At 39.8% G+C, this 27,424-nt stretch overlaps 1 protein-coding gene across 5 annotated transcripts in view; it reads left to right on the plus strand.

Annotated features, from left to right (window-relative positions):
• Positions 1 to 20,454, plus strand: part of OSBPL6 (oxysterol binding protein like 6) — a 90,332-nt gene extending 69,878 nt beyond the window's left edge. For all 5 annotated transcript variants that reach the window (XM_024732905.1, XM_024732902.1, XM_024732907.1 and 2 more), the window contains 10 exons: positions 3,577 to 3,664; positions 4,472 to 4,725; positions 5,485 to 5,622; positions 5,966 to 6,029; positions 7,534 to 7,612; positions 9,171 to 9,315; positions 11,294 to 11,438; positions 13,487 to 13,613; positions 15,222 to 15,344; positions 16,716 to 20,454. In XM_024732905.1, the coding sequence (XP_024588673.1) occupies positions 3,577 to 3,664; positions 4,472 to 4,725; positions 5,485 to 5,622; positions 5,966 to 6,029; positions 7,534 to 7,612; positions 9,171 to 9,315; positions 11,294 to 11,438; positions 13,487 to 13,613; positions 15,222 to 15,344; positions 16,716 to 16,824 (1,272 nt within the window). In that variant the 3' untranslated portion in view covers positions 16,825 to 20,454. The remainder of the gene's footprint in view (positions 1 to 3,576; positions 3,665 to 4,471; positions 4,726 to 5,484; positions 5,623 to 5,965; positions 6,030 to 7,533; positions 7,613 to 9,170; positions 9,316 to 11,293; positions 11,439 to 13,486; positions 13,614 to 15,221; positions 15,345 to 16,715) is intronic.
• Positions 20,455 to 27,424: the final 6,970 nt, after the last annotated feature.

Below are 27,424 nucleotides of genomic sequence, written 5' to 3' on the forward strand. Positions count from 1 at the left end.
AGTCTCTGGACAACAGACTTGGCAAGCCCACCTGGTTGGTTTACTGTACATGTGAGAATCCTAGTCGCCGCTGCAGGGTGGGCTCAACTGCATATCCTGCATGACAGCTGCCAAAGGCTCTTGGGCCCCTGCATTGCCGCCCACCCTGGCTGAACACTTCCAGCGCCACGCGGTCAAATCGCTCACTCACTTCAGCCTACTCAAAAGTCACCTTCTGAGAAGCCTACCCTGGATGCCCTACCTACAGTGTAGAGCTACCATTTCCTCCTCACCCCTGACCTTGCACATGCCTCTTCCCTTCTGATTTTTTTTTCCATAATGCTTATCACTATCCAACAACATATATATTTCGCATGTTTATTGTGTGTCTCCCCCCACTAGAGTGAGGGCAGAGATTTCACCACTCTGTCCCCAGCACTAGAACATTCTGGTGAACCAGGAACTCAGTAAATATTTGCTAACTGAATGAAGGAAAGAATGCTTATAGCTCATTACATATGATTAATCAGAGAAACATCTGGGCCTTAGCTGTCTTACGTTAACATTTTCCATAACTGAGAGAAAAATCTTTATGTGCTTCACTTAATGAATGCACAACCTCTTTAAAAAAAAATGTTCTTCTCACTTCCAGAATGATCTACTTCCTTGCCTTTTAAACTTGTTTCTGCAATGCTGCATGCCTGGTCGCAGTTAGAAAAAAATATTTCCTGAACTCTTTTGAATCCCAAACCTCTTAAAGAGAAATATTTGGCTCCAAGACTTCTTGAGCATGGGAGAGAAAACTAATATATATTAATTGTTTCATTATAATATGGCAGAGCCTTAACTTTATATACAGGACAACATGAGTGGACCATAGCCAGACTGCCCATCCTTAGCTACTGCTCACACATACGATAATATAGATCTTATTCAGGGCCCACTGTCATTGTAGAGTTCTTTTATATTCTACACGGAACTTTCTACATGGGCATGGATATTGGACTATTTCTATCATATATTAGTTTGGGTGAAATTAGAAATTGAAGAGGACTAGAATGTTTATAGCTTCTAAATGTTCATGTAATAAACATGCATGCAACATGAATTAGGTTCAGGCAGGCCTTTGTCTTCTCTTAACATAATTGGATGTGATTAGCTTTTTTCAGAGAAATCACATGGAAGAGTTTGATTTACTTTTTATTTCTATCAAGGTTTAGAATATGGCTTTCATGGGCCTAAAGGTTTAGCCTTCCATTTAGTTGCAGTCAATGAGAACTGGAAGCCAGCTGCAGTGGGAAAATACAAATGAGAAAAAGACTTTATTCTCAATTTGCTATCTTTATAGCATTACTCAGGGTGCAAAAGCAAAACTATCATTATTCATTTACACGAAATCATTCTGAATATAACTCTATCTCCCTAAATATATGAATTCTCCCCAACTCTATTAAAAACATCAGCAATAAATCCAGAAACCTTAAACGCAAAGGCTGATGGTTTTTATTACATACAAATTTAAAACTTTTACATGGCCAAAAAAGAGTGGCATAAACAAATTAAAAAATAAATTGCAAACTAGACAAAAATGCAGTTTATATGACAAGCTGAAAAATGTGTGAAAGATAAGACAGCAGTTTCACTAAAGATGAAATTCAAACTAGAGATCTTTTATGTGTGTTAGGTAGATACGTACTAATATAGATTGATAATGTATAGTGTTTAAGTGGGTGTGAGAGATGGATGCTCTCATATACTGATGATGAGAACAAAGTAATACAGTACAATCTTCCAGGAGAGCAATTTGGCAACATACAGCTAAAGCCTAAAAGAGACTCATTTGACCCAGCAGTTTCGCTTCTGGGAATAAATCTTAATGAAATTGCCAGACAGATTCACAGAAATATGTTTACAAGGATGTTCATCCAAGTATTGTCTGTAAGTAATAAAAAATTGGAAGCCACGTGAATGCTGGTTAAATTCCTTGTGTTATATAACTGTAATGAAATACGTTGCCATTCCAAGTAAGGATGAAGAGCTATATTTATAAGAATGGAAGTATATTCAGAACACTATAAAATAGTATGTAAAACAATCCCCTTTTTCAGTATCTAAAGATAAACGTATCAGTGTGTTTACATAGGCGTTTTGAAATTGGGGGTAGTACCTATGAAATGTTGAAAGTGATTTCTTTTAGGTCATAGAATGGATGATTTTCATATCATCTGTTTAGCTTCATGTAATTTCTAACTTTTTACGATAAGAATGTTTTGTTTTTATGTGAAGAAAAAATAACAGCATATTTCCATTTTGAAGATAGTAAATAAGTATCAACAGCTTTCTTTCCTATAGTAGAAACATTGGTTTTCCCATTCCTCTGAATGGCTCTACAGTACTTCTCTGTTTTCTTATCTGCTCTGTCTCTAAATCCCCTTAGTACATATGTTGCCCCTTAATTTTATTCTTTTTTTTTTTTTTTTTTTTGTCTGTGCTGGGCCTTCGTTGTGGTGTGCGGGCTTCTCTAGTTGCAGCACGCAGGCTCTAGAGCACATGGGCTCAGTAGTTGCAGTGCGCATGCTTAGTTACAGTATGTGGGATCTTAGTTCCCTGACCAGGGATCAGACCCAGGCTGCCTGCACTGGGAGCACGGAGTCTTAACCACTGGACCACCAAGGAAGTCCCTGCCCCTTAATTTTATTCTTATGTGAATTTTGGTTTCATTTTAGTTCCATGTTTCTCTCACGTAGAGAATGGCTTAATTCTCGATTTTTCCCTGTCCCTAAATCCTTCTCCCCTGCCCCCAGATAATCTGCCAAATTTTGTCCGTATACTTCAGATGTGGTTCCCAAATGCAGTTTTACTACTTGATCCTTACTGTGGCCATCTTAGTGTTACTAGTCAGTATTTCTTACCCAGATCTATGTAGGATCCTATTGTCTGGCCTCCCTAGGGAAAGCTGCTGAGTGTCTTCCTGAGAATTAAATATGACTCTGTCATTTCCTTGCATTTAATAACTCATATGATTATATTGTGAACCCTTTATGTTGACATGAAAAGCCCTTCACAGTCGGACCTCATCTCGTTCGCCCTGTCCTCTGTTACAGCCACTCGACTTCTTAGCACTCCTAGAATAAATGTTTCTCTCATGGTCCTTGCTGTTGCACACTATCCCTTCTTCTTGTGCTTCTCCCCCTTCTAACAACTGGGCAACTCCTGCATCCTCCAACACCCAGTTCAAATACTACTTCCTCCAGGCAGCCTGTCCTGACTCCTCTAGGGGGATCCATAGGGCCTCCTTTTTTTGCACATTCTTACTGTGTTGAATTGAAACATTTCTGGTTATGCACTGGCCTCCCCCAGCGTCTCAGCCCAACTAAGACAGAAAGCTACTTAAAGACAGGGCTGCTTTCTGGCAATCCTACATTCTGGCTCACGGGGGACCCTCAGGTGTTCATTGCACATATGCCACATACAGTTCCCACTGTGACCTCTGCTTCTCATTTAGGCAATATCCTGTTGTTTTTCACTGTTTGATTTTTCTGAACTTTCAAGACTGAATGAGAATTCTGATCCTTTCTACGTTCTTCCCTTCCTTAGGCTTCAGATGATGAGTCTTACATCAGTGATGTGAGTGATAATATATCTGAAGACAACACCAGTGTTGCAGACAACATTTCTCGGCAAAGTATGCATCCTTTGAGCTTCCAGGTGGTTCTATCTACATGCCAAGTTACAATGCTGATGATTCAATAAACAATCATTTTGACCCCCTCGCTAATTTTTCCTTTTGCAGCTGATCAATAAATTTTTACTTGTATAATCTGGTGAGGTAAATGGTTGAAAATTTTGTTAGGTAGATGGTTAAAAGAAAAAGTTTAAATATCATATATTAATGCATATATGTGGAACCTAGAAAAAAGGTACAGATGAACCGGTTTGCAGGGCAGAAGTTGAGACACAGATGTAGAGAACAAACGTATGGACACCAAGGGGGTAAAGCGGCGGGGGGTCGGGGTGGGGGTGTGATGAATTGGGAGATTGGGATTGACATGTATACACTGATGTGTATAAAATGGATGAGTAATAAGAACCTGCTGTATAAAAAAATAAATAAAATAAAATTCAAAAATTACATAACAATAATAATAAAAGACATACAGAAAAAAAAGAAAAAGTTTAGTTCTTGGGCAAAGCAAAATTTTGTGTCCTTCATATTAAATATATTTAATTTTTAGAAGTTTGACTTGTCTTTTATTGTGTAATACTTAGTATATTTAACACTTTGTTTAAAAAACTGTATGTTGATGTTTTGTGCATTTATCAGCAACCTTGTATTGAAATAATTCTCTTCTCTCTTGAGAGAGTATAATGAAGGCTTAAGAAATGTATCACAATCAGAATTATTTGAAAGGGTTCCTACCCTCCCAGGTTCTGGGAAATAAAGAAAGCAAGATCTCTTTCACTGTGATTCTCCTCTTTCTCCCTCTTCCAGTCTTGAACGGGGAGCTTACAGGAGGAGCCTTCCGAAACGGACGTCGAGCACGCCTGCCAGCTCCCTGTCCCGACACCAGTAACATTAACCTATGGAATATCTTGAGGAACAACATTGGTAAAGACCTGTCTAAAGTCTCCATGCCTGTGGAGCTAAACGAGCCACTCAACACTCTGCAGCATCTCTGCGAGGAAATGGAGTATAGTGAGCTTCTGGACAAGGCTTCGGAAACGGACAGTCCCTATGAGCGCATGGTAATAAATAACAGAGCAGCGCCCTTTGGAGATTTGCCAACCCTAGACCTGGGCTAAGGCAGAATTCATTTTGATAGCATATTTGGTTGTTGCCTAATACTCTCACCGCATAGGTAAGAGGAATCCATTGCATAAACAGGGCAGGGCCAGAAAGATCCAGATACCTCTACTGAAAGATACACACTTTGTGACTTATTCTTGGTTCTGGGTGGTTCTAAAGTTAGAATGAAAAGGTATCACCCTCCTCACAGGTTTAAGACATGCCTAGCCTTGTTTTATCAGCTTTTCCTGAATGCCAGGGGAGCCTGTTTGTTCAGGAACTTAGGTCTGAGAAAGTAACCTCCTGTTTGTTCTTTGCCCTGGCCTCTCTACTCCATGTGATTGTGGAAAACTTGACCTGCCCTCTGAAAAGCACCACCAGCCACAGCCCTCCTGCTAAGATTGTGCAAATGGCATAACCTATACACTGGCTTTCAGAACCTTTGAACTCTGTGATACTCAGGAAATTGGACAGACAGATAAATGAAGAATATTTGGCTTCAGTTGTCTGCTGGTTCCCATGAAGAGAGTTTAACCTCATTTTCAATTATCTCTTTTTCCCTATGAGTATATGAAGAGTCTGTGCAAAACATAGAAAATGCAAATGCCATCAAATGAGCACCCACTGATGGGGATGTATAAAATCTAGAGGAATAAGAGACAAACAGACCTGGAAGTAGTCTCTCCTATATTATTTTCCTTTCTTAAATGTTTTAACAGGTTCTTATTGCTGCATTTGCAGTTTCAGGATATTGCTCCACCTATTTCAGAGCAGGAAGTAAGCCATTCAACCCTGTCCTTGGGGAGACTTATGAATGCATTAGAGAGGACAAAGGATTCCGTTTTTTCTCAGAACAGGTAAGTCCCACTGGACTCAGTGAGTTTCTGTATAGAAACTGTAGGAGTGCTGTTTGATGATGAAAATAGCTTTTTGATAAACGTCTGATTGAGGTGGGTTATAATACTAGTTAAGAGAAAATTCACTTAGCCTATCTCTATAACTACAACCTCTAAATGTGTTTAAGCATGAAGTTGTAAAAGTTAAAGATTCAGTAATTTACTTATACATTTTGAGAATAATTCACTAATAGAGATGGATGAGTTGAGTAGTTTTTATTTGGGGGTAGCCAATATACGTTGTAAAAAATTATCATTTATGGAAGTTTTAACACTGATGTCATTTTTTGTTTTTAATTCCCAGGTTAGCCATCATCCACCCATTTCTGCCTGTCACTGTGAATCCAAGAATTTTGTGTTTTGGCAAGGTTTGTATTTCAATGATCACTTCAAAATCCAATTGATGAGCCTATGAGAAAGTTTCTAGTTTCCAAAGTACTCAGTTTAGATTTCTACTTTTAGAACTCAGAGAATATTGGTAGTTGGTGTGGAGTTCAGTTTGAGAAATTAGATTTCTTGATTTAAAGATGGAACCATGTCATCTAGGAGATGGGATTATTTATTTAGGAAGCAAAGCCCTATGGGACAGCAGAGCTCTATGCTGACTATGCCAGCTCAGGGCTATTTCTTTACTTCATTCAACTCATTGTCTGCATCTTTAGCATGGAGGTTGTATCTGCTGGCTTCTTGAGGGTGTGCAAAGAGATCTTAATCCTCAAAGAAAGCTCTAGAACACGTCATATATGGTCACAGTCTATTTAGGTATATATACATTGCCGTGATTTCTGGTCTTTAACTCACTGAGGCTTGGGGGTTTGGAATGAAGTCTCTACTTGTTCGATTAGAATGTTGCAAACTCGCCTAGAATAAAAAGTTTCAAAACCCCTCTAGAAAGAAAAATATATATATGTAAATTTACCATTAAGTGTGAATAGTTCCCTCACATTCAGGGGAGGTCCAAAGGGTGCTTCACTGATTGCTGTATGACTCTTCTTACATGTACTTCCTCAACCTAAAAAGGATATGAAATGATAGAGCAGCACTGTGACTGTACTTTATTTCAGATTAAGAAAGTAAATCATTTCTTCTTCGTAACAAAGAGTCAGAAATTTTGTGGAGATAGCACTAAGCTCCCTTGTTTCATCAGAATGAGACCGGGCAGTTATTACAAATACACAGATACACCTGAGTACAGGTAAAACATAAAGCCATCGTGTGAGATGAAGTGCTGGGCCCTGGGTGGTATCTTAACAGCCAGCACAGGAACATGTTCATTAAGTTAATCCCACTTTCTCATAAATCTTACCTATCTGTGTTTAGAGGCATTATTTTTTTACTGTTCTCCCAAGTCATGTAACTCTTTAAATATGTATATAAATCAGTCGTACTGCCATACCACAATGTGCAATTACTTTTTCTATACATCACACACACACACACACACACACACACATATACATACACACATATATACATATATATATATAAAATATTTCCACCATTTAGTTAAAACTTAAAACAACATTTGTGGAGACGTTAACACAGAGTAGAGTCTATGTATGTGTGTATGTGAATATGCACACATACACACACAGGTTATTCCAAGACTTCACCAGTTTTATTTGTTGAAAACACATATAGAGCATATATTATGGAAAAATATACATAGATATTTGGGGGGTGGTTTTCACAGTTAATCTCACCTTGGGCCATCCTCAGGCACTTGTCTTATTAAAGCAACACTATAGAATCAGTTGGGATTACAAAAGTTTCCTTTGTAAAATATAAAGTGTAATACAAAAGTTCATTTTTCTAGAGTAAATGATTAGATATGGAGTGTATATTTCTTGTCCTCTGCCTTATGTTGTTTAGATATCAGATGGAAAAACAAGTTCTGGGGGAAGTCGATGGAAATCCTGCCTGTGGGAACCCTGAATGCCATGCTTCCAAAGTAGGTTGCGCTCATCTTCCTTTTGGTCTCTTATCTGATTTTTTAAATCATAAATGGGTATTTGAAACTCTGGAAGGTGCCAAGGGGCCATTTCCCTGTATGGCCAATGTTTCTGTTAACTTCACCGAAGTTTTGAGACTGGGCCCCGACAAAAGCTAACGAGAACTTTAGCAAATGTGTCGAAGCTTCCTTTTTATCTTTTCACATCCTGCATTCATCAGTCAGCGCCTACCTGTCCCAGTCACCACATTAGTTTGCATTTTATATGAAAACAAAATGCAAACTAAAATGGCTCTTTTTAGCCATTTCTTTTTTATACAATCTATACTTTCACTTTTGAGTTCATCTTAGATCCAGGCACTATTTTTAATGTTTAGTTCATTAAGGAAGTGATAGAATCCTTTTATGGTTGTTTTCTAGAGGATATAGCCTATACATCTTAAAATTAATTGAAGTTTTCATTGAGGCCAAAGGCTTGATTGTTTTTCTTTCTTTCTTCATTTGGTTGATTTTTGTTCTGTTTTGTTATTGTCTATTTGAATGACAGAATTTGCTGGTAGATTCAATATAGAGGACGGTGGGGAGAGGGAGGAATTCCCAGGGCCACAAAATAAACTTTCAATATTTACAAACTCATGAGGAAGAGAGTTTTCCATAGTGCCTACATCATACCAATTCATAAATTTTTTAGAAACCCAGAAGCATTTCATTTTGAAACAGTGTTTTATTTGAACATATATGTAATGCGCAAATTTAAAGGTGAGTAGAAACCGTCATCGCCTTCCTTGGCAGAAACTCAGTAACCTTACTCTCCAGAATTTGTATTAGATTCATGCCATCTATGCTCATCAGTCTTTTCCCAAAGAATTATTCACATATTTGGCCTTAACTCACAACATGAAACAATGTCCTCAGAGTAGTCTTTCTTGAATGTACACCGTACTCTCTCCTCCCTGGGACCCTACTGTGATGGCCCATTGCCTATAGGGTAAGTCCAGACTCACTGGTGGGTCATTAAGGGCCTTGTCTGCTCTGCCCTGTCCTACCTTTCCAGCCTTACCTCCCATCACACCCACTCACCTGAAGCGTGCCACACACAGGTCCCCGGATGCATTGTGCCCTTCTGGCCTCTGTGGCTTTGTCTCTGCCTTTCCCAGCCTGTAGTACCTTCCTCTCCACCCTCCAAGCTTAGACCAGACCCAGCCTCTAGAAAATCTTCCTTGCCACTCGCCCCACGTTCCAGGCAGATCTAAGGACACTCCTCTGTGCTCTTATAAGCGTCCATCTATCCCTACCATACTATGGCTCCGGGAGAGCAGGAAACAGACCCTATTCAACTTGGTAGCTTTAGCACCTGGCCTATAGAAAGCACTGAAATGTTCCTTAAATGAATGAATCATGTCATAAATGGCCTTGACCACATAGAAACTTCCAAGAAAGAAATAAGAGAAAGATGAGGGGAAAGGAAGCTATGGCTAAAAAATATTCTCATTGGTAGAAACAGTAATATTTATTTGTTACCTTCACTGTTTTTAATCAGTGCTGTATTCTTCACTAGGTATGGAGATTGTTATGTGTGGAATAAGGTCACCACGTGCATACACAACATCCTGAGTGGGAGGAGATGGATAGAGCATTACGGAGAAGTAACCATTAGAAATACCAAAAGCAGTGTTTGCATTTGCAAACTCACATTTGTCAAGGTAAATAATCTTACAACAGCAAAGGAAAGATACATAAAATGCTTCCTAGGGAAGAAATAAAACAATTACCTTAAGCTGCAGCAAGTGAGTTAGTTCTGTATCATTGATCCTCATGGACATTTTAGATAAAAAAGCAGGACCAGCTGGTGGAGTTGCTCCAGGCATGCGGACGTCTGACGGTGTAGAGGTCAACAAAGGCACCATCTTGAAAGAGAAAAAAAAATTCTTGTTAAAGAATTTTCTTTTTAAGCAGCCAGTTCATTAAGTAAAATTCCAGAGAGTACTTCTTGCCTATAACAAGTCTCCTGGTTTATATTCTATTTATATTCCTGCTTGATTACAACATATTCAAGTGATCTTATTTTAGGGAACTAAATATATCGCACTTGTCATTTTCTGAAGACGCATAGAGATGATAGCTTCCAGTCCCTATAAGCTTATCCAACTCTGCCATTATTATATATTATCTTAAATAAGTTCAACAAAAAGCAGTACCTTTATTAACAAGAGAAGATGTTAGATATTTTTCTTTTTTCCTTTTTTTCTTAATAGACTGATTAAGTGGTTCAGAACTGAGGAGCCAGGATCACCATTTGCGCTGACTGGGTCGTGCGTGACAGTAACTGTGCGCACTTAGTTTTTTAGGCTAGGAGAAACTTCGATTTAGGCCTGCCCCTAATATTTGCAGAGCTCAGGGCAAGAGTACAAATGGCAGTCCCCATACCGTATGTGTAAATATTTAAAGTATGTAAATCAAGCCCACAAGCTGTCAAATAAAATATGTTCTATCCTTTCACGCTGACAAAAGTACCTTTTTTGACAAAACCTGCAAGTGCAGGTTGGACACTTGGGAACACCGAGCTGGAAACCTGGCAGCGCAGGAGAATCAGTCTGGCCCACGGCCTTCCCCACTTGCTTCCCACCCCCAGCTCTGCCCTGCGCTGCAAGGGGCCGCAAACACGTGTGTAGGCAGTCCAGTCCACACCCCCACAAACAGCCACCCTTGGCCACCCCTCAGGCCTAACAATAAATCCAAGGAAAGGCCTGTGCAGGCTGTGGAATAAGCTTAGAACCATTTGTGGGTTTTTTGTTTCTGGCTGTGTTGGGTCTTCGTTGCTGCATGCGGGCTTCCTCTAGTTGTGGCAAGAGGGGGCTACTCTTTGTTGCGGTGCATGGACTTCTCATTGCGGTGGCTTCTCTTGTTGCGGAGTACAGGCTCTAGGCGCGTGGGCTTCAGTAGTTGTGGCACGTGGGCTCAGTAGTTGTGGCTCACAGGCTCTAGAACGCTGGCTCAGTAGTTATGGCACATAGACTTAGTTGCTCCGTGGCATGTGGGATCTTCCCGGACCAGGGCTCAAACCCATGTCCCCTGCATTGGCAGGTGGATTCTTAACCACTGCGCCACCAGGGAAGTCCCGCTTAGAGCCATTTGGACAAGGAATTCTAGGGTCTTGTGTACTTGGGGCCTGATCTAGAATAGGGGCCAAGGGATCCAGATGGGTAAATTCCTGCCGACTTCTGACCCCTTGGGGAGGAGCATGGCTGGAAGAGAGCTAGAACAAGGTGTTCCTGATTAAATTTAGTCATTTACAGCTACTATGAAAATGATTTTACAAACTATTTCTCCAGTGTTGCCAATTGAAAATCATTAAAATCCATGAGCCAAGGGTAGTTCAAGACAGGACAATGGGAAGAAGAAGTTGCTTAACCTGTAAATTAATATTCAGTTAAGATAAAAACTGAGCCTTCTCTGGGCTGTGGTCTCATGCTCTAACATGGAGTGGGGTCATCCCTTTCTTAAAAGTTAAGTCAGCTAACACTTAGATAGCCACCCTTCCATGCAAAACATTTTGAGATAGATGCCTGGAAATGGTTTGTGTGAGAAACTTCAAGGTTAAGAAAATTTTCCATGTGGAAGTTACAGGGATTGGTGTTATTAAAGAGATTGAGTGTTTTAACTGGAGTTTGGTTTCTCCAGGTGAATTATTGGAATTCTAATGTGAATGAAGTCCAGGGGGTTGTGATGGATCAGGAAGGGAAGGTGGTGCACCGGCTGTTTGGGAAGTGGCATGAAGGGCTGTACTGCGGTGTGGCCCCTTCCGCCAAGTGCATCTGGAGACCAGGTGAGACCGGCATGAGTGTCCTGCCTCAGGGGGGTGCCATGAGTGGCAGAAGGCAGGGAAGGTCAGATCATCCCATGCGGTACACCTTATGTTTTCTTTCTTTTTTTTTTTTTTTTTTGCGGTATGCGGGCCTCTCACTGTTGTGGCCTCTCCCGTTGCGGAGCACAGGCTCCGGACGCGCAGGCTTAGCGGCCATGGCTCACGGGCCCAGCCGCTCCGCGGCATGTGGGATCCTCCCGGACCGGGGCACGAACCCGTGTCCCCTGCATCGGCAGGCGGACTCTCAACCACTGTGCCACCAGGGAAGCCCCTTATGTTTTCTTTTAATAGATTAAAAACATAGATGCTTAAGACAATAATATTTACATTTATACTCAATCCACAAGTTAAATAAATTCCAATATTTGATAGTAAGGAGTTGTAGAATTGAGACCAAATCTGACGTGTGGTCAGAGATTGAGCTTCATTTAAAATCTCTCTAAATGTAATAACCGCATTTCAAAAACTAGGTATACTTATTAAACCATTTGAATAATTGAAATATACAAACTCAAATCCCTACTCGCGTTATTTATTCTCTGTTTTAGTAAAACAAAGGAAAGCCTGCAAACATCCATAATCCACAAATTCAATAATTTAACCAGAATAAGTGATCTTTTTACTTGAGCATCAAAGAGCTGCAAGATGCTGACATTTAATAAAAGACATCAAGAGAGTTCTGGTATATAAGAACCACTAGCATATAATTGACTCTCAAGTACAAATGGAACAAGGCTCCACATGACATTTATTTTCATTGGAATTTTGTCAGTTAACCCCAACTTTAAAATTAGTTGTTGGTTTCCTCAATAAGTATTTAAATTCCCTGCTAGTGGAGTGTTTAGTTCATTCATTTGGCAGTTATGTATTGAGTACTGACTGAGCATCAGGCTTTGTGCTAGGAGCTTGGAGCACATTAATGAGCAGAGCCTACAAAGATCCTGCTGTCAAATTTAGTTTGAAAGTGCCAGTAAACATTCATTTAGATCTGAATCTTTTTCTTTTCTAAATGGAAGTCAATTGTAAGTGTTTTTTGGTGAAATCTTAACGCTTATAGTTAGTCACCCAAGCATTTAGTTACCCAGTTGGGTATTTGAGAGAAAAATTAACCAGTGAAGACTACTGTATGTACAAAGTTTTATTTTAAAAGCTGGATTTTATTAAATATATGAATCTATCAGTTCTGATAATCAACATAAAGTTTCCCATTTAGCAAAATAAAGCCAATTTAGTTCACTTAAAAAATTTGTAGGGACTTCCCTGGAGGTCCAGTGGTTGAGACTCCACACTTTCAGTGCAGGGGGAGCAGGTTCGATCCCTGGTTGGGGAACTAAGATCCTGCATGGCACGCAGCATGGCCAAAAAAAAAAAAAAACAACTTGATCCCAGGCCTTAAGAATTCCCACAGATGAAGATCCAAGGGACAAGAGCTCACAGTCAAAAATCACAAAACACAAAAGGAACCCAGGCAGAGTAAGACTTACCACACTCTGAAAATAAGAGCACTTGATATTTCAAGAAATGAGGCCTCTTTCAAAACGATGATTAAATATCAACATTTAAAGAGAAACAAAACAATATTTACCACAAACAGATCCTCACTAAATGAATTTCCAAAAGATGCACCTTTATCATCCCACATAAAAGGTCAGAGATACAAGAAGGAACAGTGAGCAACCATACTGTGTATATGTGGGTATATCTAAACAAACAATGACTGCAAAATTAACAGTAATATCTAACTCGTCAGGGAATAAGAATAGCATTTACATTGGAAAGTGGTGATCTTCAAGTTATTTGAGAGGAGGGTGAAGCTACTGATTACCTACCCAGTGTCTTAAATTAAGTGTGCAAATAATCATTAATCCTTTAAAAAAATTGCAATCTAATGTTTATGACTATAAATTTGATGTTAATGTGAGTATTAATTAAGCACCCGAGTTAAGTCAACTTCTGCATGTTCTGTAATACTCTTTGCCTCTCACAGTGGTTCCTTGGCCTCATTCCAGGTTCCATGCCGACCAACTATGAGCTCTACTATGGCTTCACAAGGTTCGCTATTGAGCTTAATGAGTTAGATCCTGTACTAAAAGATCTCCTTCCACCAACAGATGCCCGATTCCGGCCAGATCAGAGGTGAGCAGGGCAGTGGTATTTAAAATGAACACTAGGTCATGGCATGGTGCTTACAGAAGTCATCAAGACTATTGCCACCATCATTTATTTATTTATTGAATCATTCATTCCCTTATTCACTCAGTAATAGCTGAGTCTTCTACCTAGGTAAAGAGCATTCAGAGGATGATCATAATAGAAGATTAGCTCAACAAAAGTTCCCCGCAGAAGGTAACACAGACATTTTTTAACAAAAAGTGCCCCCCCCCACAAATTTACCAAAGGTCTGCAAATTACTGAACTCTTCACACAATCACTCCTCACCTCAGTGTATTTCTATAGTTCTATTACTCTATAACATGGACTATCTTTTCTTAAAAATTTTTTATTGAAGTAACATTGGTGTTATATTATATAATTGTAACATTACATATATAGTAACATTATATAATTTTCATGTATGCAACATTATTTCTACTCCTGTATACCTGTGTATACCAAAAATTTCGTTTCTTTCCATCACCATACAATTGATCCCCTTTAACCATTTCAGTGAAGAATAAGAGGATAAGATACAGGGGTACCTAGAAATACTTGGAGTCAAAGTGTGGAGTTTTCCCAACATGTTTTTGATCCCCTGGGGTGTGAGATATACTCAAAATACAGTACCATTAATACCTTCTGATTCTTTTGTTTTTAATTATTCTTACATTGTTCTGTACTCATGTCCATTCCTACAGAATTAGTTTTACTTCTTACAAGAATTGTACATGTCATACAAATTGTATCCAAGATCATTTTCTGTTCCCAGTGTCTTTTTGGCTTTATCTGTCTTCCACCAAAATGTTCCCAGTATTGAATGTTCTACTATTTAGTTCCCTCATATTCCCCCCTCTTTCTCTAGAACATGCAGTCTCACTATTTGACATTAAAACTTATCAGTAAGCTTCCTGTACAGTGTGTATCATACTGTATACCTGTTCTTTGCTCTCATTTTAGAATTTAAATATTTGCAAATCACCATTGGGTCTGCTTTTTTCTTCTCAATTCTATTTCAGTATTCCCTTTCTGAATTTCATTTACTGTTCATTTCCTTTCTGTGGCCTTTTGTAATTTCCCCCAACTGTTACCTTATCCTTTTTCATCAGTTTTACTCTCTCCAATAAAACAGGAAAACTCCTTCCCTCTCAATCTGTTCTAAAAGTAGCTGAAGAACACTCAGGTACCATCCTCCATGTTGTGGCCTTTAACAAGTGCTTTGTGATAACATGGAAAAGGAGCACAGCCAGGGACTTCATGATGTCCTAACCCCAGACTCTAGTCAACCTGAAAATCTCAAGTTGTGGAACCCTAGACAGCACAGAAAAGTCTTCAAAGCCAAGCACTTACTTTTCATTCCTCCCATTTTATTGCTGAATTCAATAATTCAGTTCACATACACAGAAAGTATGTTAGCTGGTGGCAGACAGAGAGAGTGTGGCCTGGGGAAGGGGCGAAGGGACATAATCAGAGCATTGCTGTTCACTGTGTTACGTTCACAGCAACCAGAATTTAAGTTTATGCAAATGAGATTATTTTGTTCTCAGAGAAGAAGGTAACGTATTAAAAGATAAACTGCTTTCTCCTTAGATTTTTGGAAGAAGGAAATTTAGAAGCTGCAGCAGCAGAGAAGCAAAGAGTAGAGGAACTCCAGAGATCTCGAAGACGATACATGGAAGAAAACAACCTTGAACATATACCAAAATTTTTTAAGTAAGTCAGTTTTCATGTTTTGCAAATGGTTGCCACAAGCAATGAAAAACTCTAGGTAAAAAGAAAATGAGGGATAGTTTTATGTCCAGGAAACTTCGAGGTGGAAAATTAAACTGATTTTCATCACTGGTTTTGCCAGTGAAAATACTGAATCGGATTTTGGTCTTGTGAAAAGTTTGTAGGGCTTCCCTGGTGACGCAGTGGTTGAGAGTCCGCCTGCAGATGCAGGGGACATGGGTTTATGCCCTGGTCCGGGAAGATCCCACACGCCGCAGAGCAGCTAGGCCCGTGAGCCTGTGCGTCTGGCGCCTGTGCTCAGCAACGGGAGAGGCCACAACAGTGAGAGGCCCGCGTACTGCAGAAAAAAAAAAAAAAAGTTTGTAACCATAAAAATAAATTTTCCTCGACATCTCTTTTCCTTTCATGGACAGCAATAGAGAGTGAGGGTCTTGCCCAGAGGTTCTTTGTCCTCCAACTATCCCCTTTCGAATGGTAGAAACTTGTTCCCACTCCCTCACCCAGAGATAAGGTGGGACCCCACTGCCCACAAGGTCATCCTGGCTTCCTTAGTATTTAATTTTATTTCTATCACATGGAGCTTATATCCGTTCAGATTTGATCCTTCTGTGGTGTGATCGTGGGTGATTATTACAGGATTATTTGCAGGATACATCACACAGACTAAGCTGTAGTTTCCAGATCCATCTGTTGCCCTTCAGAGCCAGGACAGATCAGCTCAGAATAACCTCATACCCTTTCTAGTTGCCATCTCCTGGCTGCGCTGGAGCAGAAATGCAGTCTTGCCCTTTAGATGTTGAAAGTGCCCTCGCGTGGACCCTGAGGAGGCTCTTACAGTTAATGAGGTTGCATACTTTCCCCACAAGTGAAGCAGAGAAAATTCTTGTGGGTCTGGGGTCTGAAGTTCTAGTTACAAGGTTTGTACATGCTTTGTCTGGGCCACTTCACTTTTTTTTTTTTTTTTTTGGCCATGCTGCACAGCATGTAGGATCTTTGTTTCCCCAACCAGAGGTTGAACCTGCACCCTCTGCATTGGAAACATGGAGTCTTAATCACTGGACCACCAGGGAAGTCCCTGTTTGGGCCACTTCACTTTCTAGTCCTGCCTTGAGGTGATTTATTTCCGCTCTTAGCCCCTCTCCTCATGACCCTACCCACTTCCATTTCAAACATTTCACAACAAAAGTGGGTTTATTTCTAGTCAAAATAGTCAGATCATCAATCAGCAGATAGGATGCTCACTGGCTTACCAAGTACTGCTTATATGTACACGTCTTATCTACGGGAGAGGGTCCAGTTATCAGGTCACCTGAATGAGATTTGTGTCTAATGTTGATTTTTATACTTTCACAGAAAAGTGATTGATGCCAATCAAAGAGAAGCCTGGGTTTCTAACGACACCTACTGGGAGCTGCGAAAGGACCCTGGGTTTAGCAAAGTAGACAGCCCTGTTCTTTGGTAAACTGGGAATATAGAGCTAGCCAACATAACACGCTCTGAATGAATAAATAACTATGCACAATTATGTTTCTTAGAGCTCCGCGTGGTTTCTGGGTCGACTGAAAACTGACCATTTGCTTTTCTATTCATCTTTATAATAGACTTTCAGAAGTGCATTAGACAAGGCCCCTAACCACTTTCAGATCCTTTCTGTTTTGCTGCAACCATATTCCTTAAAAAACATCCACACCCTCCTCGAAAAGCATAAAAGGAGCAGAATATAAAATCCGAGGTCTGAAGAGTCTATAAAGAAAAACGAACTGTAACTGGTGCTTAAAGATGATCCAGAGAGTTTAAAGCAACATGACATATGAACCACGCATTTGGTCCTTTTCTGGAAGCGCCATCCCCTCATTGCAGGAGCTCCTGGGCCACAGCAGTCAGCTCAGATGTCGAGTGTGTCTGTTTGATGTGGTGTACTTGTGCTGGCCTTGTCAAAAAAGACAGTGCTTTTTTGACATCGTGATGCTTCTCAGAACCTGTTCCATCTGTACGCCATTGTTCATGCCTTAAGAAATGCAAAGATGTACAATAAATCATTTTTTAATGTGTGCTCCTAGGTTTATGTGAAGGACAGATGTTTTGAATCATGGCATGATTCACTTTCTGGGATCAGAAGAATTATGAGACTAACTCAAATGGATTGAAAAAAGTAAACAACATGTGCTTTACTTTGATATATTGGTTACTGTATCATATGTCTGAAGGGCAAGAAGGAAAAGGTGTGCTAAGTAGATCTCTGTATTCAGTTGCTCGTCAGTTTCCTGTCCTGCGTACAGTTAATAAACCATCCCTCTTCCACCTAACCTCCCAGCGTGCCCTATTATTTGGCAATATCCGTATTTGATTTGCAACACTCGGCATCGGTGTTAAAACTTTGGAAGGAAATAACAAAAAGCATATGGAATTTGTCTGTGGGCTTAGGAGTACTGTAAACATAACTAATTTTGAGTGAAACACAGTGTAACCCACATGTGTCTTGTGCCCAACCCATTGGCACTGTTGGAATTCCACTGGGAACAGACGTGAGACCACTAGAAGCTTATTTGCAATGTTTAAATGAGTTCTATGCAAATTCATATTTCATATTCTCATCAAGTGTTTCTGTATGATACATGACCACATATTAAACATTTACCTTGCTATTGGCAGAGATATAAAACTTAAGCTAAGGAATTTATCCATCCCAACAAAAATGGGGGGAGATGAGGGACAGAAATGTGTTTTGAGTACTTCAGGATTTGTTTTTTCCTCCACTATTATATAGAGGCTTTTGTAGTAACTTGCATTAGTATCCTGAGTTTCTGCACATAGATAACTATTTAAATGCCTATATATTTTTTTAAAAATCTCTTTAGAGATTTTCCTAGAGAATTATAAAATCATGTATATTTTATTCTGTTACGTTTTTATTCTTAGACTCTTACCATCAGATTTTACGTGTTATTTTAATCTCGGATAACAAGGTTACTAGCATCTTACATTTTGTTATGAGGTGTTGATTTTAGTGTTGTTTCTCCCACTCAAAGCATTCCTAATAATGGCTATTCCACTATCAAACCAAGACTGCCGAGAGCATAAGGGAAAACTCTGAAGTCTCCACTAGGTGGAGCAAGTTTTAGTTATCCTGAAACTCATTCCTCCTTTTATCTTAGTCCATACGTTATATGTACAGCATGCACTGGTTTAGAATGAAATTTCATTGTCAGGCAAACTCCCTAGTCCATCACTAGCTCTGAGCATGTAAGCAACACCCTCCCTCGGTGTCTCAATGTCTTTAATTCCTATTTTAAGTCTTGGGTGCCTTCCCCCATAGTAGTAAAATTTCCCTTATTATCAATTCTTTTCCTGCTCATTCATCTTGACGTTCTTTTATCTGCATCCTGAGATATATGCCTTTAATTTTAATTAGAATTGAATTAGAATTTTTTTGACTTCCTCAGAGAGGTATGTGCTCCCATGATTGGTAAAACTTTAGATACTATTTACAGTGCTTCTTGTCTGTATTTACTAGCACTTCCCTGAAGAGTCTCCATATTTTAGCCTAAAGGTAAGGAAAGAATTCTGCAAACAAAGGTACTACAAATAGGAAGATACCACAAGTAGGAAGGTAAGGCACCAGGTGACCAACGATAGTATCAATCAGGCAGCTGGAAGAGGACCCAGGAGGGAAGCAACTACTGTACCTCACAGTGAGTTTTAATAAAGAAAGAGAATAACTAGTAGAATGGACCTTTACTACCTAATAAGTTAAACATACAAATCAGGTAGGTGAATGTTGGTCAGAGCTAACCTGAAACTCTGACTAGGCTTTCAAGATGAGAATGAGAAGAATGCCAAATTAATTAAAGTCACCACATTCTTTATAATATCCCAGATTTATAATTTATTTTGAGATTCTGATATCCCCATTAGAATTCCAGTTCAAGTGAGCAATTAAGTTTTAGGCAATGCTCCTATAATACCTGATTCACAAATCTCCCCATCAAACATTCATACCAATGTAATGGCCCCATCCCCTATTTCTTTCTCACTTTTTATTTATTTGATGGTTACAGAATAGTGACACTTATTCTGTTCGGAATTTTCATCTGCATAATTTGGGGGCTTTTGAGACTAGTTTAAACAGCAAAAGGATAGAATAGATATTAGGTCATTCTTGATAAAACATGACTTATTTCTTAGAATTTTATATAAACCTTTTTATTTCAGGGGCACTTTTTTTCCCCCTAAAGCAATCTAGGATAGAAGTGGACTTAATAATATCTTTATACCTCCCCTGGGATTTACTGTAAGCTCCTTCATGTTTTTGAGCTGGTCATTAAGGAAAGCAGTAAGTGATGATGGTCCTATGGATGTGGCTACGCAGAACAGATCGATGGCACACACCAGCATGCATAGAGGCCGACCTGAAACTAATTATTTTGCTACCCAGGGTGCAAATTTACTCTCAGATTTTACTGTTATTTTATTGGGTTGTTTAATTAAGTCATTATCTTTCATGGGTTACTTGAAATTCCAGGCAGTCGTAAAAATAAACCTCATTTGAGATACCTTTTAATATTACACATCAATTATATGTGACATAAAAACTACCAAATGTATTTTGGTAAGAGAAACTAAGGAGTTTTTCATACAAGGGATGCCACGTTGTGGATTTTCTAAACCTTTTGCTGCTCTTCCTCATTCTGGCCCCAGGACTTTTAGCGATTCCACTAATCAATCATTACGTTAGGTCCTGCTCCCAAGGAGCACTGGAGGGTGGAGTTAAAGAGGAAACTGATCCGACTGTTTTGCTTAGTTCTGATTACAGCCTTAGCTGGAGAAGGGTTTATAATCATAATCGAATGTACATTTTGTTGGTACCTTGTGGATTATCCATTTTGTCTAATCTTGTTCTCTGTCATCCAGATAATGAAGTGTGGGAGCAGAGCTCCTCACACACCAGGGGTTGTAATGTTTGCACTTGACTGAGTTGGTATATTATGACTGTGGCAAAGTAAACAAAGTTTGTGTACAAAATATTTATTTCTATGGGAACCATTATGTTCAGGATATATGAAATGTATCTAATTAAACAATTATGAATCTATTTTGTGCTCTAGAAATATTCTTTTGGAGGAGAGATGGAAAAAATGTCATTGGAGCTAGGATTAAAATGTGTGGATTTTTTTTTTCTTTTTTTTTTCCAAAAAGCTTCCCAGTCATTTAGAAATAGTGCTTATCAAACTAGGATTAGATTCTCTAAGTTTTAATTGAATTTCTTTTGTGAAATTGATACATCTAAAATATATATCACATGAATCATTCTGTTAAACCTGACTTTAATACATAATTGTAAGACTGAATTGTGACCGAATTGTTAAACCTTTGCTGCAGCCTTCGCTATTAGAGAAAATGGCAAATTGTTTAAGAAAGGACTAGCTTTAATTTTTCCAAAATGTATCTAAAGAAGAATGAATTTTTCAGAAATTGCTGTGCTGAGTCAGCATTCCCAACATCTTAAGAAAATGAGCTGCACGATTAAGGCAGCTTACAGGTGGCAGTATGCTGCTACCCAGGGTGCAAATTTACCCTCAGATTTTGCTGGTTTTTAATTGGCTTTTTAAAAAATTAAGTCATTATTTCTCATGGGTTACTTAAAATACCCCATAATTTCCAGCTTACAGGCCTGTCAGTCATATGCATACTTCTGTTTTCCAAAACAACTATCTTGATTCATTTTCTCTTTCCCTCTGATCCTGAAATGGTGAGGGGCAGGGATACATGTGTCTGTTCTTTTGTACTATGTCACTGAGTGTTTATAAAATATGCAACATTTATGCACAGTTGCAGGGTAGTATATCAATATTAGAACCACTGCATTTAGCTCCGTGGAACACTATTAAATGTTCATGGATTAAAAATTACCCCATAATTATGTATTCCTCGGTATCTCCAGATTGGTAGGAAAAAACATAAAAAAGGAATGCTTTTATTTTCTGCAAAAAAATTGTTTTTTATCATTTCTTCCTTCTAAATATAAATTAGGACAATTTTGGAAAGAGGACTATCAAGTTTTCATAAAGCGAAGTATAATCCTATTTGAGTTCTACCTGTTTCTCTTACTCTTAATTAATGGGGTAAGCACAATTTAACACTGTTAAAGACAGACTAGGGCTTCCCTGGTGGCGCAGTGGTTGAGAGTCCGCCTGCTGACGCAGGGGACACGGGTTCGTGCCCCGATCCGAGAAGATCCCACATGCCGCAGAGGGGCTGGGCCCGTGAGCCATAGCCGCTGAGCCTGCACGTCTGGAGCCTGTACTCCACAATGGGAGAGCCCACAACAGTGAGAGGCCCGCGTACCACAATAAAAAAAAGCATTTAAAGACAGAATAATGCTAAAACGATCACTTCTTTTATCCTAGGTAGCAACTCCCCACCCCCTTTAATTATCTTCATTCAGTTATTTCTTTAGGAAATAATGTGGCTGCTAGAAACTTTTTTTTTCGGTCACTTCAAGCTTATTTTAAAAGTTTTATTGAGGTGTCACTGACATACAATAAACTTTACATATCTGAACTGTACAATGTGATACATTTTGACATATGCATATACTCTTGACACCAGCACCACAATTACAATAGTGGACATATCCATCATCACCAATCGTTTCCTCTGCCCCTTTCTAATCCCTCTCTCCTCCCCCTCCCCATGCTTCACCCCGAGGCAATCATTGATCAGCTTTCATCACTTTTCAAAATCTGTCTATTTTCTTGTATTAATTGCATATGGAATTTTTCTAGAAGGCTGTATGCATATGGGAGAAGTATGCCTCTAAACCCTCCCATGCCCCTCCCCCCGTATCCACCATCAAATAATAATATATTGCAAGAGATGCCCATTAAGTTTGGTAACCCAGTAAAAACTTTAGATTTGAAATACTTAGAAAACAATGAACTATTTTTCACATCAAAATAGCCGTGTAAGTTAATTAATTCATTTCCATCTTTTAGGGGTCCAAAATAATGGTAACACTGAACTTGCCGGCAGTGCTGAGGAAGCCCGGGGAAGTGGTTTTCTCTTGTTTGTAATGAAAGAATACCTGACAAAGCCGTGGGAATCCAGAATGACGGCTCTTGAAATAACGTCATGTTGATGAGGAAGAGAAGGGAAGTAGCCTACGCTGTTACGTATTGTTGGCCTCCCCAGCCCCACTTTTAGGTCACAAACATTTGAAACTTCCAGTACTCAGGAAGGCTGCTTTTCCATCTCTTAAAATCTTCTCACTCCCTATCTGGAAATAAAGTTGCTAAACCTAATTTTGAAAAAGAAATGGAAATGAAGTGCCTGGAATCCAGTGAACTTCCTGCCATAGGCTGCTGTGCAAGTTGAAAGCTTATTCTTTATATCCTGCCCCCCAAAGCCTGTTGCCAAAAGTCAAACCTTCCCAGAGACCGTCAAATACAGCATGATTGACATTAAATGCGAATGAAGAGAAAAGGCAAGAATGAATAAACGAGAAATGGGATCTAGGAAACAAAAGTAGGTTCTCTAAGTGGGGCGGAGATCGTGCTCCTTGGGGGCGGGTGGCTGGAGCGATCCCAGGGGGCCAAGTTATTATCTTGGTTGTTGGTTTACGTGCAGATTCCTGACCTTCCCTCGAAAGACTCTGAGTCCATACATCTAGGGTGTGGACCAAGAATCCACATTTTAACAAGCACCCTCAGCCCCCAGGGAATCTTGTGGCTGACGGGGACCCTCCAATGAGGGTGCGCTGGCCTAACCTCCCACTCCCTCGCTCCTGTTTATTGTTTTTCTCACAGTGACATTCAAGTAGTCGCCAAGAAAGTCTAATTCAAGAACCTGAAACTGCCTAGAGCTCAGTAACTTGTGACTCACTCTGCCATGTGTGGCTTCTCCTCACTTTTGTGACTTCTGTCCTTCTGCCAGGGCTGTCATATGAAGGTGAAGAGTGGGGAGGGCCGAACTCTGAAACCTACAAGATGAGATTGTGTTAATCCAGAGCCCTACAAGTGTGTTCTGGAGGCATCTAACCAGCCCACGCAACCAGAATTTACTCTTCAAAGCCGAGGGTCAACCTCCCCTGCCCCACCTTCCACTCCCATTTACACCTGGTCTGTGTCTCCAAGGGGAGTTTTGTTTTAAATTTTCTTTGGTGGCGCTGCATGGCATGTGGGATTTTAGTTCCCTGACCAGGGATCGAACCCATGCCCCCTACAGTGGAAGCTCAGAGCCCTAACCACTGGACCACCAAGGAATGCCCTATTTTTTTAACTTTATTGAAGTATAGTTGATTTACAATGTTGTATTTAACTTGTTGTATTCAACAAAGTGACTCAGTTATATATTTTTTCATATTCTTTTCCATTATGGTTTATTACAGGATATTGAATATAATTCCCTGTGCTATACAGTAGGACCTTGTTGTTTACCCATCCTATACATAATAGTTTGCATCTGCTAATCCCACACTCCCAATCCTTCTCTCCCCCACCCCCCTTCCTAAGAGGATTTTTTAAATTGGCTAATGGGGCCTGGCAGGTGGAAGCCACAGGGAAATTCTGTGGCAAAACATGCTTTGATCACCTGACTGATATTTTTATAATGAGGTCTAGCCGCAAATTCTTTTATCCAGATCAGCTTCTTCCCTGAAAATAATATATTTTAAACTTTTCATTGGAAAAAACTTCACTGTGAAATTACTCTGCTTATAATTGAAGGTATAAAGGCATTAGTCATGTAGTGTTCATTTGCATATGGTCATTTTGAGATAGAAAAATTAAATTTTATCATATATTAGTGATAGAATTTCAGGCAACTTTCTACAGAAAAATAGCTTGCAGTTAAATTTCCTAATGAAAGAGTAATTATCCACTGAAAAAACTTGTCGATTCTGTGCGACCTCAAAATAAGAGTTGTACTCTTCAATGCATGTTGTATACTAGAACGTTACATTTGTAAGAGCACAGAAAACAGTAAATTTTAAATAAACTGTATGAAGAGGCTTGTTTTTTATGAATAGTATGTTCTAATGACCTTTCCACGGAAGTAGTAAAGATTTTTACCTCTAGCGAGACTTCAAGTAGCGTGTAAAGAAGATTGAGTGCTTATTCTGACTACATTTCCAGCTCTTTTTTCATGTAATAACAATGTAGAAACTGTTTTCAAATCAAACACCAAAACACAGGACTTTTCTCTGAATTTTGAACATATTTATATTAAAAGACTCAGAAAGCTGGTTTCAGTTCTCTATTTGTTTCTAGATTATAGGAGTAAAGCTGTAGTTCATGAGGACTGCAGGAAACCCAATATCGCACAGATCAGGGTTTTCCATGGCTTGTCTCTGGGGAAAGCCCCTAGGGGTTAGCTTTCACTCATCCAAGTTCTCCCTTCAAAAAGAGAGTTTTCATAGGGAATATTTTCTTTCACAAGTGAAAGCACTTCCGATAAAGTAGTAATAGTGTATCCTGGTCTTTGTATGCATTGTAAGTAGAGGATTTATCAGTCTTGAGCTCCAAGTCTCTAATTTCTTATAAAGAAGTGTAGGAAGAAATAATTTCAGAGGCAGTGTCAAAGAAAGCAATATACCAAACGTTTAGGTCACTAGAATCCCCAAATCAGTTTCTTCTAAAACAAATATTGACAGTCGACCTATTTTAATCCTGCTGGAATATGTTAAACACATAGGCCCTGGTGCCATTCAACAGCCTGGTCCGCTCTGGTGAATTTATAGGGTGGTGCACAGCCTCATCCCGACACTGTCCAATCACGGAGATGATCTCATATCCCCTCCTGGAAATGTGTTCCTAGTATTATTCTGAGAAGCTTTGATGTGAGTTGCAGGAGTGCACAAAGAAATCCTTCTGCCTTGTGTCCTTTTCTGAAAAGTATATACAATAGAACTTCTTAGCTTAGATGGACAGAGGGATGGAGGGAGAGAGGGAAAGAGAGGGAAAGACTGAGAAAATGATAAGAACTCGGGATGTCAAAGAAATGCCCTGCTCCTTGCTGTATGTAATAAAGCAACTGGAAAGCAAATTGAAAAGAAGCAGCAAAGGGACACAGTAGATGAAACTTTTATTTGCATAGTCTGTGATTATATAATCACGGCTACCATAAGTCAGTTCCCTAGTCCAATTACAAAGTCATGTCATAGAATTAACCTCTTATGAGTGCCCATAGCCCCAGTTACATTACACTATTGCTGGCTTGTAGGTAGTCACTTCTTGGTTTAGTTTTAGCTTCCTGGGTACAAAATTTGGATGGCACACTGGGGTAAATACAACTGAGTTTGTGATAGCTCATCTGCTCAGAGGGAAAGCCATCAGAGAGTGAGGGTTAAATGTTGACGGCCATTGGTTGGCCTGACTCGGAACTGCGGAGGCCTCTCTGGCCGCTGCTGGGTAGCTGGGCAGTGTCAACAGCTGCATGCCTGAGGTGGCTGCTTCCTTTCTGTGTAGGCTCAGCTAGTAGGGCTGTTCTTTCCTTTAAACAATGGGTTTGATGGGCTTCCTAAATTTGAGGGGGGAAAAGTGAAAATTACAAAAATAAATTCCTACCAGGAAGCTCTCAAGTCTGAAACAAGGTCATCCAAGTGCCAAGTACTTGAGGATAAAAACCAGTGATCACACTCAGCATTTCCTAATTACTCCTGAAATTGTCCATGGTTTTTAAGTTTACCAAAAGTTTACTTCCCAGGTGCTAACAACTCAGTATTTTAAACCACCCTTCAAACTCCGGTCATTATCTATAGAATTTTAGGAAGACAAATATGAGAACGAGAGTTTTTCTTTCAAAAAAATTTAAACCACCTTACATCCAACCTTTCTTCCCAAAGTCTCTCCCCACTGAAGGCTTAATTCTCCACTGCATCTCTCAGAATTTTCTATAGGCTATCACCATACTTTTTGGTTGATATTTTTTTAAGCTTCTTGCCTTTCTTAAAATTGTCTTTTAAATCCTCTATTAATAAATCTTGGGCTTCCCTGGTGGCGCAGTGGTTGAGAGTCCGCCTGCTGATGCAGGGCACACGGGTTCGTGCCCCGGTCCGGGAAGATCCCACATACCGTGGAGCAGCTGGGCCCGTGAGCCTTGGCCGCTGAGCCTGTGCGTCCAGAGCCTGTGCTCCGCAACGGGAGAGGCCACAGCAGTGAGAGGCCTGCGTAAAAAATAAAAAACTTCCTCTAGTCTTTTTTCCCCCATGTAGAATAAAGTACATTTATATTTATGTAATTAATATACTCTCTTCAAAATGTACTAGTCATTTTGTGAGGTCTCTGTGGTTAATTCTTTAAAGTATTCCAAAGGCATTTATCCTTGGTGTACAGAGTAAAGGAAGATGACAGAAGAAGCTTCTTCATTAACCCTGCTACAATTCTGGGCAAATGATGTTCAAACTGAGATAGGCTTGGACCTGGGACCTGGGACCCTTTACTGGAGTGCCTCCACCTGGACAAATGTCTCCTCCAGCAACAGAATACAAAGAAACTCTAAGGGACTAAAAGTAACTGCCTGCATGCACAGTTGGGGCAAATTATGAACAAAGAGATACAAAAAAGCCAAAACCCAACTGACACTTCTGAGGAGCCAGGAACAAAAGCCGGGTACTTCGAATGATCCCTGCTCACAGCACCACCAAGGGGATAGGCGGACTACCTAAGCCGCCCCTCTGGACCAACCCACCTATCTGTCCCCACCCTCATCCCATTAAGGAACCAGGTGGACCCCCTTCAGGGTGCGAGCAAGGGCACCTGTTCCTTGTTTTCACTCCTTCCTGCTAGAGCACGAGTCCCAGTAAAGCCTTGCCTGAATTCCTTGTCTGGCCTCTTATCAATTTCTGTTGACTAATAAGTCCAAGGACCCTTGTCGGTAAAAAAACCAAGACTGGGTCTCAGTGATGCTTTTAAATACCATCACTTGTGTCACCAATGTAGGTGTGCACCAGCCTTTAGATTTTGTACATTTACTTCTAAGAGGTACCTGCATATGCAGGCACCTACCTAGGCGGCCACACAGGAGGATGGCATTCCCAGCGTGGCTTCTTCCATCAGTAATGTTCA

The sequence above is a fragment of the Neophocaena asiaeorientalis genome, unplaced genomic scaffold, assembly GCF_003031525.2.
Source record: "Neophocaena asiaeorientalis asiaeorientalis breed wild unplaced genomic scaffold, Neophocaena_asiaeorientalis_V1.1 scaffold96, whole genome shotgun sequence".
Lineage (NCBI taxonomy): Eukaryota > Metazoa > Chordata > Mammalia > Artiodactyla > Phocoenidae > Neophocaena > Neophocaena asiaeorientalis.